This window comes from Schistocerca gregaria, chromosome 8 (genome assembly GCF_023897955.1).
Source record: "Schistocerca gregaria isolate iqSchGreg1 chromosome 8, iqSchGreg1.2, whole genome shotgun sequence".
NCBI classification, from domain to species: Eukaryota; Metazoa; Arthropoda; class Insecta; order Orthoptera; family Acrididae; genus Schistocerca; species Schistocerca gregaria.
Window position 1 is genome coordinate 273842581 of NC_064927.1, and position 14913 is coordinate 273857493.

Genomic DNA, 14913 nt, shown 5'->3' on the forward strand with positions numbered 1-14913 from the left:
CACATTTATTGCCCTCTAAAGAGATTCCTATGTTGTTGGATACTTTCACTTTTAAGATAAAACGTGTGTTTTGGTGACGCGTAAGTGGCCCAGTAAGTGAAAGTGTTAGGTACCTTTTCCGTTACTATTCTTTCTTAGTATTTCTTAACTGCAGCAGGAAGCTGGTACAACTTTCGAATCTAAACAGTCAGTCTGATACGTGGACACGTTAGAGCTCTAAAGATATGGAGACATATTAAGTGGTTACATTGAGGAAGAAACACAGACACGTGATTTACATCACGAAGTACTCTTAGCTTGGCTCTATACGCACAGCACAGGCGTCAGCGCCGGTGATATACATACATGTTAACGGCTAGTGCACAGACATCGTAGGGCGCCGGTGAGATACGTTGAAGACTTCAACGCACGGTTGGGCGACGAACCCTGTTTAGTGTTTAAGCAGCCTTGTAAGAGTCCGTCTGCGTTTCACTCACTCGGCTGCATCATCAATTGTAGCTTCTAATGAGTTTCAGGTACGAGGAGCAAGGAATTCTCAGAAGGCAGTCAGCTGAGAAATACGACGCGAACTGGGAGCTCGTGGCTCGCGGCGAGTGGCACAGGTCGCGGCGGCGGCGGCGGCGGCCGCCCCCTCCCCGTAGTAGGGGAACCGCCTCCACCTCCGCCCCCTGCACCGCGGCCGCGGGACTTCGGACGGTCGCCGCGGAGACGCCGGCAGTCGCTTCACGATAGCGCCACGACGAGCACGCCAGCGCCTCTCCGAGATGAGACCGCACAGCGTCCTGGTATTGCTGCTGCTCCTGCACGCGATGGTAAGCCAAAGGATGTCCATTCATTCACTCTCCCAACTCGGAAGCAACGTCTCATTTGTGAATAGAAAGACCACACGGGTAAATGCCAGATGTATTACGACTGTTGTTCTCGTACTTATTTGACCCGAAATGATTGAAAACATCCTGACGCAATGGAAGTGCCAGTGCGGCATAAGAACCGGCAGCTGTCTCTAACACAGGGCAAAAATTTAGACAGACACGCTAGTGAGAACATGAAGCAGTCACGTCGTACCGTTATATGAAATCTTAAGTATAGCTGGAGGAGTTTCATTTTTAATAAAAATAATTTCCAGGCATCAGTAATGAAATGTATTCATTAGACATTCTATCTGCTTACCTTTTTGATGATAGGAACTTGTGCCAGTTAAGCTGTATCTTGTCTATAGAAGAAAATATTTACCAAAGAGATAGTCTTTCAAGCCTCCAGTTCTGTTTGGACGCACATAGTTTTTACAACGTTAAGATATCTGTCATGAACAGAGGATGACAACACATGTCTAGTGACATGCTGAAGTGGTATCAGACGCTTATCCGGTAAAAACGTAGCACAAGGATTTTTGGTTAAGGCTGCTGTCGTGCTTTGCCTATCAGTAGATGGCCATTAGGGAGAGGCGAGAAGATACCGTAAACTCAATGATTAGACTGGGTGCAAATCTTCCGGGTAAATTCTAAATATCTCCTAGAGTCTCACGAAGTGAGCACATGTGACACTGTGGATGGTGATCCATCCGTCGGATAAGGATGGTCAACTCTGAGGGCCACTTGGTGCTATTCGGAACATTGTACCATGCGTCGATACTGGTTAAACATTCGTCCTTCTTCACTGTCATAGACAAAACCACAAACATGGTACTGCACTCTACGCGCTCTCATCAGCCATGATGTAAAATGAACACCTCAACTTAATGCACCCTAAAGTAAAGCTGCCACCGGCCGTGGTAACCGAGCGGTTCTAGGTGCTACAGCCTGGAACCGCGCGACTGCTCCGGTCGCAGGTTCGAATCCTGCCTCGGGCATGGATGTGTGTGATGTCCTTAGCTTAGTTAGGTTTAAGTAGTTCTAAGTTCTAGGGGACCCAAGACCTGCTCAGAGCAATTTGAACTAAAGCTGCCTAAATGTCATTAGGCTGAGAGGCGTACACCAGGCGGCGAATGACAGTACATAATGAAAACCCCAATAACGTCCTAGGAAAATATGCATGTTGTATTGCATCGACAAATATGGTTTTCGAGCACTCGACTTTTCTTTTCTCCCTTTAGTTGATACTTACCGTACACTTTTCATGACATTTTTTACATTAGTGAAGAGCGATAAAGCAGTCGCAAACAGTCTTCAAGAGACTCAATTTTTGTTGTTTATCTAAGGAATTTCTCTGATTGTGTTTTTCTGTTCTCATATATTCCTTAACATTGTAAGATATTTTATTTCAACTCCTTGAACTCATTAGTTCCCCTTGTGCGTTTTTCTTGTGGTCCCCGCTCCGTAACATTTGATTTCTTGACTCTTCCTTCGATAGCGCCCTAGTATACTGCTATTTGTCTCACACATTTTTAAAATGCCATGCAATTTGTTTTCAGTTCATTTAATGCAGTTGTACTAAGGGTCATATCCGAGGCAATAAAATGCATTCCCTTCTTCGGCATATAATTGTCCAAATGTATTTTTTCGACATTTTTGCCGCAAAACGCCAGTGCTGAAACCAGTAACACGAAAATTGTAATTTTTAAGCGATCTTGGACGTAATAAACAGTTACATAAAAATTTAAAACTGATTTAAGAGATCGCAAAGTTCCCTTTTACATTACGTCAATTTTTTTTTTTAAAAGAGGAGGTGTTTCGATAAGTCGTTGTAATTCAATATATTTATTCCAGGGTCAGACCTAATTATTGTCTAACAATTTGGCTCACATTTGTAGGTATAGCTATTCCATCATTCGCAGCTGATGTTATTAAGCGTTATTAAATGACAATATTTGTCTAGAAGAGTCAGTATACTTCAAGGAAAACGACATCTGCTAGTATCACAATGCGCTTATTTGTTAAGCGGCCAACGTCCATTATCATCGTTTTCTTGTGTAACAAGGTTTTAGCAAGACAAAAACGAAACGACTTTAAGTGATATGCGTACTTGGCATATATATCTGCTAAGCACGGCAAGGAGCATTAACTAATTATTACGTGTCTCTTCTTACCCCGTGTCACCAACAAATTGCGTAAAGTCTCGGCGACACGAGTGCATTAAGCACGGTCGAATCGGTTTCGAAGACCGAAAGGCGAAGGATCTTCCATCGTATGAAGCTGGCTGCTGAGACAAAAATTTTACCGAGTTATCGGGAAATTGCAGTAAGGATTGCATATATATGAAAATCAGTCAGGAGAACGAAATGTTCTAGGTTACTTGCTTGTTGAGAAAACTGCTGTCGTATACTGTGGCACCAAAATCGGAACCGAATTTGCATTTTTTTTTGTATTTTTTTCAGCAATGATGACTGCACTATGTTTCTTTCCTCACTCGTCCTTCGAAAACAACGACGGAAAGTGTGGACGTAACTGACAAATGGACTGAAATCCAGATACGCAGATCTAACACGACTTTCGACGTCGATTGCCTGATATTAAATTCCGCTTGAATTTTGACGTTCACAATTGTATCATAATATATAATATATTACTAAATTATAGTGTAGTTAAGAACTAATTAATCTAACATTATGTGACAGTATATTATACACACAGGCTGATCAGAAATTTCAACTTCTTGTAAGACCTCCAGGAAGTCCTTATTTGCCTTACTTAAATTAATGTGTGTCTGCCCTTTATTGGAGAACTCTGACACAGTTTTGCACCCTGTCGTAGGCACTTTATTGGTCGCCACGGTTCAATCTAAGCGATGGTATTTCAGGAATCCACTCGCTCACATCAAAACCTTAAGTCTGCGGTCAGTGGTAAGTCCTGTGCATGGAGTACTTCTGTGATACTGTGTTACACATACTTGGTCGTAACTGAGCCTACACACACAGTCAAAAGCGATGAGGTATAATGACGGGCGCACTTTGGGTGTGTTACTGGCTTTGAGTAAAGCAGTACTCGAGTATGGAATGAAGTCATCGTCACGTCGCCCACTGCTTACTCCTTCCAGTGAAGTGGTAGAAGCAGAAGTCTTTCATATACTTATTGTCCTAACAAAAGTCCTGGCTATGATAGCCAATGTAAATATGTAATTTTTTGTCATTTAGGAACGTGAACACATGCACACACACACACACACACACACACACACACACACACACGCACACGCACACACGCACGCACGCACGCACACATATACACACTGAATAGTGGCATATGAGTGGGTGGACGAAATAATAGAAACTTATTAATAATTGCTGCTTGAATAATTGAGAAATGATTAGAAGGAACAATTGGAAAGAAATTAGACGGTAATTTATAAATCTGTACCCATATCCTGGGTGAAATCTAGCTGGTACTTATATCAACAGACCTTCAGTGTCAATACATTTAAGATCAATACTCAGATTTTTGAGTTACGTACCGCTTCACGTTAGTTCCACTGTGCGTAGCGCCGATTATGAGAATGCAGACACAGGACCGCCCCACCGCTGCTCGTGCAAATTGCTCTTCTCTGCTTCGAACCTCCTATGCAGGATTCTCGGCGCGGGTGAAATGATGAACACACGGGTATCATCGATGTAAATACATGAATAAACTTGGCCTTCCTAATAACTTTTATAACACTTTTTAACACTGGCAGTTAATGTCTAATGTCTTTAATTCCTTTGTGGAATAACAATGTGATTATTGGGTATAAGAAACAAGTACGTCCTTTTAAAAAGCGAGACATCAACAGAAACGAAGGTAGCTTCCGCTATGCGTCAAGGAATAGGACCGCTACTTCTTTACTGCAAAGAAAATTACAAAAAACTGTATTTCACGACACAAAGAGCAAATACTCGTCATCCTTAAGGCCCGTGCAATATAAAATACGAATATTCGTACTTCCTGCCCTCTATCCGTGGATGAATGGGAAGAAACCCTAAAGTATTCTACGATATAAAACGAAACATCTGTCGCACACCCCACAGCGATTCGCGGAGTGCAGATGTGGACGTAGATGTGCAGGGTTTTCTAAAAACGTTCATTCTGTTTCACAGCATCAGGACTTCCAAGAGAATGTCGATAGGAACTTGCGGCGAATTTCAACTTACGCGTAGAAGTACAAAGTTTTTACCTTCGAAAAGACCATCAGGTTTAACAAGAGTACATCTTCTTTAGAAGATGGTGGGGCGGTCCTGTGTCTGCATTCTCATAATCGGCGCTACGCACAGTGGAACTAACGTGAAGCGGTACGTAACTCAAAAATCTGAGTATTGATCTTAAATGTATTGACACTGAAGGTCTGTTGATATAAGATGTATGTACACATACAACTAGGCGGTTTTACATTGGTGTGTAGTACCTGAGGACGGAAGTAACTCCCGCGTGATGTGTCACTGATAAATAACAAAGAAAGATAAATTTTGAAATTTGCGGTAAGGTCTTATGGGACCAAACTCATGAGATCATCGGCCTCTAAGCTTACACACTACGTAATCTAACTTAACTAACTTACGCTAAGGACGACATACACGCCCATGCCTGAGGTTGGACACGAACTTCCGAGGCGGGCAGCCGCCCGGACCGTGACAAGACGCCTCAGACCACGCGAAAGTCAAAGCTTGAAAGTAATGCCCAGTATGGTACGGAAGGTAGTTGAAAGAAGTACGCAAGGAGACGAACAGAAATGACACTATTATTCGAAGACAGTAATACTGAGATCACCGCGATTCATGATGATCCTCTGGTCATTACAACAGGCGGGACATGGTTCTTATGGCGCAATGCTTTCCACACTGGACTCGCATTCGAAAGGACGACGGTTGAATCCCGCGTGAGGCCATCCTGTGATTTCCCTAAATCGCTCCAGGCAAATGCCGGGATGGTTCCTTTGAAAGGGCACAGACGACTTCCTTCCCCATCCTTCCCCAATCCGATGAGACCGATGCCCTCGCTGTTTGGTCTCTTCACCCAAACAATCCAACAAAATGGTTCAAATGGCTCTGAGCTCTATGGGACTTAACATCTGAGGTAATCAGTTCCCTAGAACTTAGAACTACTTAAACCAAACTAACCTAAGGACATCACACACATTCATGCCCGAGGCAGGATTCGAACCTGCGACCGTAGCAGTCGCACGGTTCCGGACTGAAGCGCCCAGAACTGCTCGGCCACTGCGGCAGGCTTAACAACCCAACAACCCATGGTTCTTAACAGGGTGTGTGATCACCACTGAGAGCAATGCAAGCTGTACAGCGTGATCCCTTGCTGGCCACAAGGTCCTTAAGGAGTCGTTATGCTAGGGCGTCTCTTTCCACCGCTCCTCTTGCCAACGAATCTGTCACATGCTAGATAGGATTTACTTCCGAGGAACGGGCGGTCCAGTCCATTCGCCGAATATCCTCTCGTTCCAGGAGCTCCTCCGCCTGTACAGTTCGATGTTGTCGCTCATTGCCATCCATAAAAATGAAATCAGGAACGAATGCACCCTTAAAAAGTTGCGTATGAGGAAGGAGTATAGTGCACAGTAAAATCGATCGGTGAGTGTATTGTGCTCTGTGATTGTTGCAACTGTTGTACGGGCAGTGTAGCGCCTTGCATTGCCATGTTGCCAAAGGACATCTGCTGACAGCAATCCACGTCGCTTTGATTTGATTGCAGGCCGCAGATGATTTTTTAGGAGATCTGTGTATGATGCACTGGTGACAGTGGTCCCTCTAGGCATGTAATGCTCCAAAATGACGCCTTTTTCGTCCCAAAAGAGAGTCAGCAAAATCTTCCCTGCTGATGGTTCTGTTCGAAACTTCTTTAGTTTTGGTGATGAGGAATGGCGCCATTCCTTGCTCGCTGTCTTCGTTTGCGGTTGGTGGAAGTGACCCCAGGTTTCGTACCCAGTAACGATTCTTGGAAGGAAGCCCTCACCTTCTCGTTCAAAGCGCCGAAGAAGTTCTTCACAAGCTTCAACACGTCGTTCTCGCATTTCAGGAGTCAGCTGCCGTGTCACCCATCTTGTATAACTTTATGAAACTTTAGCACATCATGCACAATGTGGTGTGCTGACCCATGACTAATCTGTAAATATGCTCCAATGTCCTTCACTATGGCTTCAACTGCTGCAATGTTCTGTGGAGTCACAACTCGTTGTGCCTGACCTGGACGAGAAGCATCTTCCACTGAAGTCACACCATTCGTGAACTTCCTACTCCATTTGTAGACTTCCTGTTGTGACAAACATGCATCACCGTACTGAACATTCGTCGATGAATTTCAATAGGTTTCACACCTTCAGTACGCAAAAACCTAATAACAGGACGCTGTTCTTCTCTGGTGCAAGTCTCAAGAGGGGTGGCCATCTTTATACTGACACTGCGACGGTATGTGTGCATCTCCATTATGCTGCCACCTACATTCCATTCTGCACGCTGTTTGTAGCACTCTTACCAACTTACAGGATAACGGCGCGAAATTTCGATTTGTTATTGCAAATTTAAGGTTTTCACTTGACTCACCCTCGTAGTTTGGAGGTCATACGCCCATGCAACAGGACACCTGCTGACAGCAATCCACGTCGCTTTGATTTGATTGCAGGCCGCCAGAAATGTTCGTGTCCGACAGTGTTCCTGGATGCAGTACCTGTTCCCATATCTCTCTATATGAGGGCACGTCCAGTATTTTCAAACACGGTCGTTTTGATAGTGCAGATATTATGGTGGGGGGAAGCATAATGCAACATCGGCGTACTGGCCTCAAAACTATTGGACACGGTACAGTCACCAGTAAACGTTACTGTGACACTGTATTCCTCGCCCATGTTCGTCTTTTCAGGAGTACATTCGGCCCCTACTTCATTTTTATGGATGACAATGAGCGACCACTTCGAAATGCGCGAGTGCAGGAGCTCTCGGAATGAGAAGATATTCGGCGAATGGACTGGCATCCCCGTTGCTCCGAGTTCGATTTAAATCGAACACGAGTGGAATGCGTTGGGGAGACGTATTCAAGCACATCCACATGCACCAACGACCAGCCAGCAGCCGGCAACCACACTCGTGGAGAAATGGAACTATCTGCCACAAGAAACTTACCCAATCTTGTGGCCAGCATGGGAGCACGTTGCAGAGCATGCATTGCCGTCCACGATGATCACGCAGCCTATTAAGAACTAAGTCGCGCCTGTTTAATGCCCAGCGGCCATCATGGATCGCGGTGTCTTAGGGACAGTTATTGCCTTTGAACGGGCCGGCCAGTCGATTCGCCGAATATCCTCTCGTCCCAGGAGCACCTCCACCTGTCATTGCATATTTCGTATAGTTACTTTCTGCACTATGCTTTCGAGTTCTTTCTTTACGGTCCAGGTTTAATCGAGCTATGTTACATGACATCGACACATCACGAGGAACATACTTTCTTCCTTAAGTTTTGCACACGACTGCATTTATCATTACGCTTAGGATCGAAGCTGCCATTTACCTTTCATAAATGTTCAACGTGCCCTCTACCGGAGCCGCGAAAAACTTCCAGACGACAGTCAAACTCCTCCCATACTTTTGCGAGAACGTCAGGAATTAGTTCATTCACTACTGCCGCAATGCGGGGTGTTGCAGTTCACTTAAGTAGTTGGAATGGGAGGCATGCAGACTGAATCTTTCCCAAGCGCCAGTGCGAAAGAAAACGAAAAAAATGTAGGAGGAACCATGCCATAAGATCGAGCCAGGCGGCCTTGGAGGTCAAACGTGCAATTCTAAATTGTAGGGAGGTGCTGTGTGGTACTCTCGCATTGCAACTGAACTGCGCCTGTTGAAACGAAGAGGTCATTACACCTGTTGTCGCAGTGTTGCCAGTATCCCGGCTTGACACGTGTTAGGTAATGAACGACAGGGCAGTAAGCTGGTTCCACCATGTACGAGTAGATCTCTACCAGCAACCACAACAGCCACAGCTTGGGACACCAACTTTCGATGCCTAAGATAAAATTCATCTCAAGTTCTACTTTTGTTCATATAGGAGAATCAGTAATGTGAGGTCGGAATTTTGAAACAACCTATCACAACTGCATACAGGGATGCAACGCCGTCAGAAAATCCTTTATTTATTTATTTAGCGTATGGCATTTAAGTACATTTCAGTATTGGATCACGTTATTCTACATTACATAAAATTACATATATTCACAGAGAAACATCTAGTCCTTGTATATATAAGATGGATTTTTGGGATACCACGAGGAATTGTTCCAAGTCCCTACTGAAAGCTCTAGCACTGCATTCTTCACTGATGTGTTGGACGGTTTGCTTAGGCGCGCCGCAGTCACATGCTGGCGAAGACAGCAGTCCTCATTTGAAGAGTGAGTCAGCACATCTTCCATGCCCTGTTCTTAATCGGTTCAGAGCAACCAGATCATGGGGGGGTTGGGGGGGGGGGGCTGATCAAACCCAGGAACTGCCTCGGTAATACAAGGCATTACGTGGAAAGTTGTTGGGGCAAGAAAATCCTTATGTTATAGGACAAGTGTCCCTCTACATAGCGCAGGAACCTCATTTTAGACGATTTAGTTTCTAATATAGGAAATACGTAACACAAATACTGACTTTAATGCAATTTATTTACGGACCGGTTTCAGTCCAGCAATTATAAACCAACATTACATAGCAAACATTTTTTTAAATCCAAGGAGCATAATTAAAGTCAATTTTCGAAAAAGTATGATATGTAATGTTGACATTACAATTACAGATTTGAGTACTGTGACCATGCTCCTGGACTAAAACTAGTCGGTAAATAAGTCATCATTCGTGTCATGCGTTTCCTACATTATGCATAACAAAACTAGTGCGTTGTCAGAAGAGAATACACATTCCGGGTTTCCTGCAGACATACCGAGTGGTTCAAATTAAAGTACAGCTACTCACAGAGTTCCAGTGTGCGCTGAAATTATTCTATAACAGCAAATCTTGATAGATGTTCTAGAGAGTTAATGCGGAACCGATCTAAGCTGGAAAAAATTAGTTCCAGTTTTGGACACCAGGTGTTAGTGAATGCGAGAAAGACGTATAGAAATGTTTCCGTATTAATGTGCTGGGAACGGGAAGTCGGTATAAAAGGTCAAACAAGTGAGAAAGCCATAACGATGATTTTCTTGTTAACCGCGGCTTACACATACGTCGACTAGATACTGTACAGTGCCAGGTACACACCTGGTGGCCAAAATTGGAACCTTTTCTTCAGCGTAAATCGGTTCCGCATTAACACATTAGGATATCTACCAAGTTTTGCTGTCATACGATAATTACAGCTTACACTGAACTTCTGCGAGCAGCTACGCTTTAATTACGACCACCCGGTAGTTCTGCTACGGTATGGGCTACAGGTGCAATAGAGTGGGCAATTGAAATGGCGGAACAGTACGATTCTTGTGGACAAAATGACTACATTGCACACAGGTTAACTGCGAAATGCTGGTGGGATGCGCTCAAGAGTCAATACTGGTACTGTAGAGTGGCACCTCGGGCCAAATATGTACATATATTATTATTAAATTATACTAATTAGTATGTTATGAGTTACCAGTACAATAGGTATAATAAGGGTGCGCTAAGCTCGCCACCAGAACACTTCGTTTCGACTGTTCTCTTATTTAAGATTGCTGAGACCTTTGCCGACCTCAAAGCTGTGACACTGAAACTTACTGACGAGCTGTTGTGTTTTATGTTTGAGCGAGTGGTTAATTGATTAATAATAGTAATTGTGCTTATACACTGGCAGAAAAAAAATTATGACACCAAGAAGGAGTTGTGCGACATAAACGAAAGTTGCTAGGACTCTTTCTACATCTTAAAGAAGATGTACATAAAGATTTCACTCCAGTCGAACACGAGAGCCGCTGGTAGCGACAAAAACGCCATTATCAACGTTGGGTCTTGCCCACTCGTCTCGTATAGCGTGCCTAAGGGATAATGCGTTCTCGGAATGCTATGCAACGATTCAAGCAAATTACAAGAGTAGTTTTATTCCTATACAGAAAATTGACAATACTTAACTTGTATTTACAAAGAAGTCGCAAACGATGGGCGACAAAGTCCGAGTTCTTGCTATGCAGAATGTTCGTGCAAGCTGACACAAGTCACTAATAACTGATCTGCAAGTGCCGGTTTACAACCATGCCTTTACTGTGCATTAATGGCCGTATAGTGAGCCGATCTGAGCGGCGCTTGTAGACTACTGGCCATTAAAATTGTTTCACCAAGAAGAAATGCAGATGATAAAAGGGTATTCATTGGACAAATATATTATACTACAAATGACACGTGATTACATTTTCACGCAGTTTGCGTGCATAGATCCTGAGAAAACAGTACCCAGAACAACCAACTCTGACCGTAATAACAGTCTTGATACGCTGGGCATTGAATCAAACAGAGCTTGGATGGCGTGTACAGGTATAGCTGCCCATGCAGCTTCAACACGATACCACATTTCATCAAGAGTAGTGACTGGCGTATTGTGACAAGCCAGTTGCTCCGCCACCACTGACGAGACGTTTTCAATTGGTGAGAGATCTGGAGAATGTGCTGGCCAGGGCAGCAGTCGAACATTTTCTGTATCCAGAAAGGCCCGTGAATTATCCTGCTGAAATGTAGGGTTTCGCAGGGATCGAATGAAGGGTAGAGCCACGGGTCGTAACACATCTGAAATGTAACGTCCACTGTTCAAAGTGCCGTCAATACGAACAAGAGGTGACTGAGACCTGTAACCAATGGCACCCCGTACCACCACGCCGGGTGATACGGCAGCATGGCGATGACGAATACACGCTTCCAATGTGCGTTCACCGCGATGTCGCCACGGGTCGTAATACGTCTGAAATGTAACGTCCACTGTTCAAAGTGCCGTCAATGCGAACAAGAGGTGAGCGAGACGTGTACCAATGGCACCCCATAACATCACGCAGGGTGATACGCCAGTATGGCGATGATGAATACATGCTTCCAATGTGCGTTCACCGCGATGTCGCCAAACAAGGATGCGACCATCATGATGCTGTAAACTGAACTTGGATTCATCCGAAAAAATGAGGTTTTGCCATTCGTGCACCCAGGTTCGTCGTTGAGTACACCATCACAGGCGCTCCTGTCTGTGATGCAGCGTCAAGGGTAACCGTAGCCGTGGTTTCCGAGCTGATAGTCCATGCTGCTGCAAACGTCGTCGAACTGTTCGTGCAGATGGTTGTTGTCTTGCAAACGTCCCCATCTGTTGACTCAGGGATCGAGACGTGGCTGCACGATCCGTTACAGCCATGCGGATAAGATGCCTGTCATCTCGACCGCTAGTGATAGGAGGCCCTTGAGATGCAGCACGGCGTTCCGTGTTACCCTCCTGAACCCACCGATTCCATATTCTGCTAACAGTCATAGGCTCTCGACCAACGCGAGCGGCAATGTCGCCATACGGTAAACCGCAATGACGATAGGCTACAATCCGACCTTTATCAAAGTCGGAAACGTGATGGTACGCATTTCTGCTCCTTACACGTGGCATCACAACAACGTTTCACCAGGCAAAACCAGTCAACTGCTGTTTGTGTATGAGAAATCGGTTGGAAACTTTCCTCATGTCAGCACGTTGTAGGTGTCACCACTGGCGCCAATTTTGTGTGAATGCTCTGAAAAACTAATCATTTGCATATCACAGCATCTTCTTCCTGTAGGTTAAATTTCGCGTTTGTAGCATATCATCTTTGTGATGTAGTAATTTTAATGGCCAGTAGTGTAGTCACTTCGGCTTGGGGCACTCCTGCCCTGGTGTGGTCCTAATCAGCTCACTTTTGGCCGACGTCGTTTTACCGCCTTCTCTGGCCTTGCGTTCTGCGTCTTCGTTCCGGCGCTTGTGGTTACGCCAGAACAATCAACACCTCACTGATCTTGAACGAGGTCGTGCAATAGGACTACGAGAAGCTTGATATTCCTTCTGCGATATTGCAGAATGACTTGGCAAGAATGTGGCCACTGTCCATGATTGCTGGCAACTGAGGCCACAGGAATGTACTTTCGCAAGAAGAACGGGCTCTGGGAGGACCATCGCGTTCGGCGTATGTCTCTGGGACATCGTACTGCATCTGCGGCAGCAATTTGAGCAGCAGTTGCCACCGCAGTGACATTGCGAATTGTTTCAAATCTGTCACTTCAAGACGGTCTTTTGGTGGACCGGAGGAGACCAGTTGACAGCCTGCAACCATCTTGTCTGTGTGTAGATACACTGTACCGATACCTGCAGCTATGGTCTGGAGTGCGATTTCGTACATATGAGCATTCTCGTAATTATCCCAAGCACCTTCACTGCACATTTGTGAGTCAATCTGGTGAATCGGCCATTCACGAACTGCTTTTCAGTGGGTGTTTTCCAACGGGATAACGCATCCCACATACTGATGTCGTAACACAACATGGTCTATAGGGTGTCGGCATGTTGCCTTGGCCTGCTCGATCACCAGATTTTTCTCTAGTCGAGTGTACATTGGACATCATCGGTCAACAACTCCAGCGCCATTCACAACCAGCATTACACATCCCTGTAGTGCAACAAGCATGTGACTCCATCCCACAAACTGGCAGCCGACACCTGTACAACATAATGCATGCACGTTTGCATGGTTGTATTCAACATTCTGGCAGTTACAAAGATTATTAACGTAACAGCATTTCACATTTGCAATGGCTTATCTCGTGCTTGTCCGCCCCTGGTAACTGAGTGGTCAGCGCGACGGAATGTTATGCCTAACGACCCGGGTTCGATTCCCGGCTGGGTCGGAGATTTTCTCCGCTCAGGAACTGGGTGTTGTGTTGTCCTTATCATCATCATTTCATCCCCTTCTACACGCAAGTCGCCGAAGTGGCGTCAACTCCAATGACTTGCACCAGGCGAACGGTCTACCCGACGGGGGCCCTAGCCACACGTCATTTCCATTTCCATCTCGTGCTTGCATTAACCTACGATCTTTCAATGTTATCACTTAAATATGTTGCTTACACAAATGTGTTCCCAAAATTGCATTACTCTACATTAATTTTTTTTTAGTTTAGTTTTTTCCGTCAGCAAATTTAAATGCATTATCCAATATGAGACGCGATCACAAATGTTTAATGAACGCTTTTGTCATTTTTCTTCTTTTCGTTGTATTTTATCAACAGCCTTCATCTAAGTTCATTTTCCTTGCCACAAATCAGTACAGCTTACGAAGAGACAGTCTCTGTAATGCATATTCATAAATCCATGTTACTCCCGTGTCAAAATTTATACAACAGCAGCTGGTCATTACGAGTCGCGTACACCCAAGCGTAGCCAGTAATGAAACACAAAGAAGAAAAAAATTTCCGCTTTCGCAACCTCTAACCCTGCAGTAACCGCGCTTCTTACCCCTCTGCAGGTGACGTAAGCAGCCAACTTTACTTAGCAAGGCCGAATTCACCAACTTGAATTAAAATTAAACACATCTTTATCATTTGCTATCTCTAAGTATTCTTCTTGTTCCTCAGCAGGAAAACTACGCTTTCAAGAAACTCTTAATGTTAGTTGACGTTTTTGGATTCGACTGTTAGTTGCTTGATGCATATTATTGTAAAATACGGCTGAGAACCGTTGGCCGCACGGATATTTGATTCGTGTCGCAATTTGGCAACCGCTGCTTTAGATGCTTACTTTGCTTTTAAATTATGGTGCTTTAAACGGAGGAACGTATTTTTCTTGTCGAATACGTATTTCGACAAGGCGATAACCAACACAGATTTAGTAAAGGACACATTTGTTGAAAAACTCCCGGAATCACTTGTATCTCATCGGAATGCGGATCGTTGACTTATTGAGAAATAAACTAATTTTCGGTGCGGATAACACTGTCGTTTCCGTTTAACTGCATTAATCAAACCAAATCAATATTGAGAAATTTCGAGAGACAAGCTCATTGTTAGGTGCC

At 44.5% G+C, this 14913-nt stretch overlaps 1 protein-coding gene across 1 annotated transcript in view; it reads left to right on the top strand.

Moving 5' to 3' along the window:
- Nucleotides 1-365: 365 nt before the first annotated feature.
- Nucleotides 366-14913, top strand: part of LOC126284736 (protein TonB-like) — a 134775-nt gene continuing 120227 nt past the window's right edge. The window contains exon 1 of the mRNA XM_049983873.1: nt 366-812. Within this exon, the coding sequence (XP_049839830.1) occupies nt 765-812 (48 nt within the window). The 5' untranslated portion in view covers nt 366-764. The remainder of the gene's footprint in view (nt 813-14913) is intronic.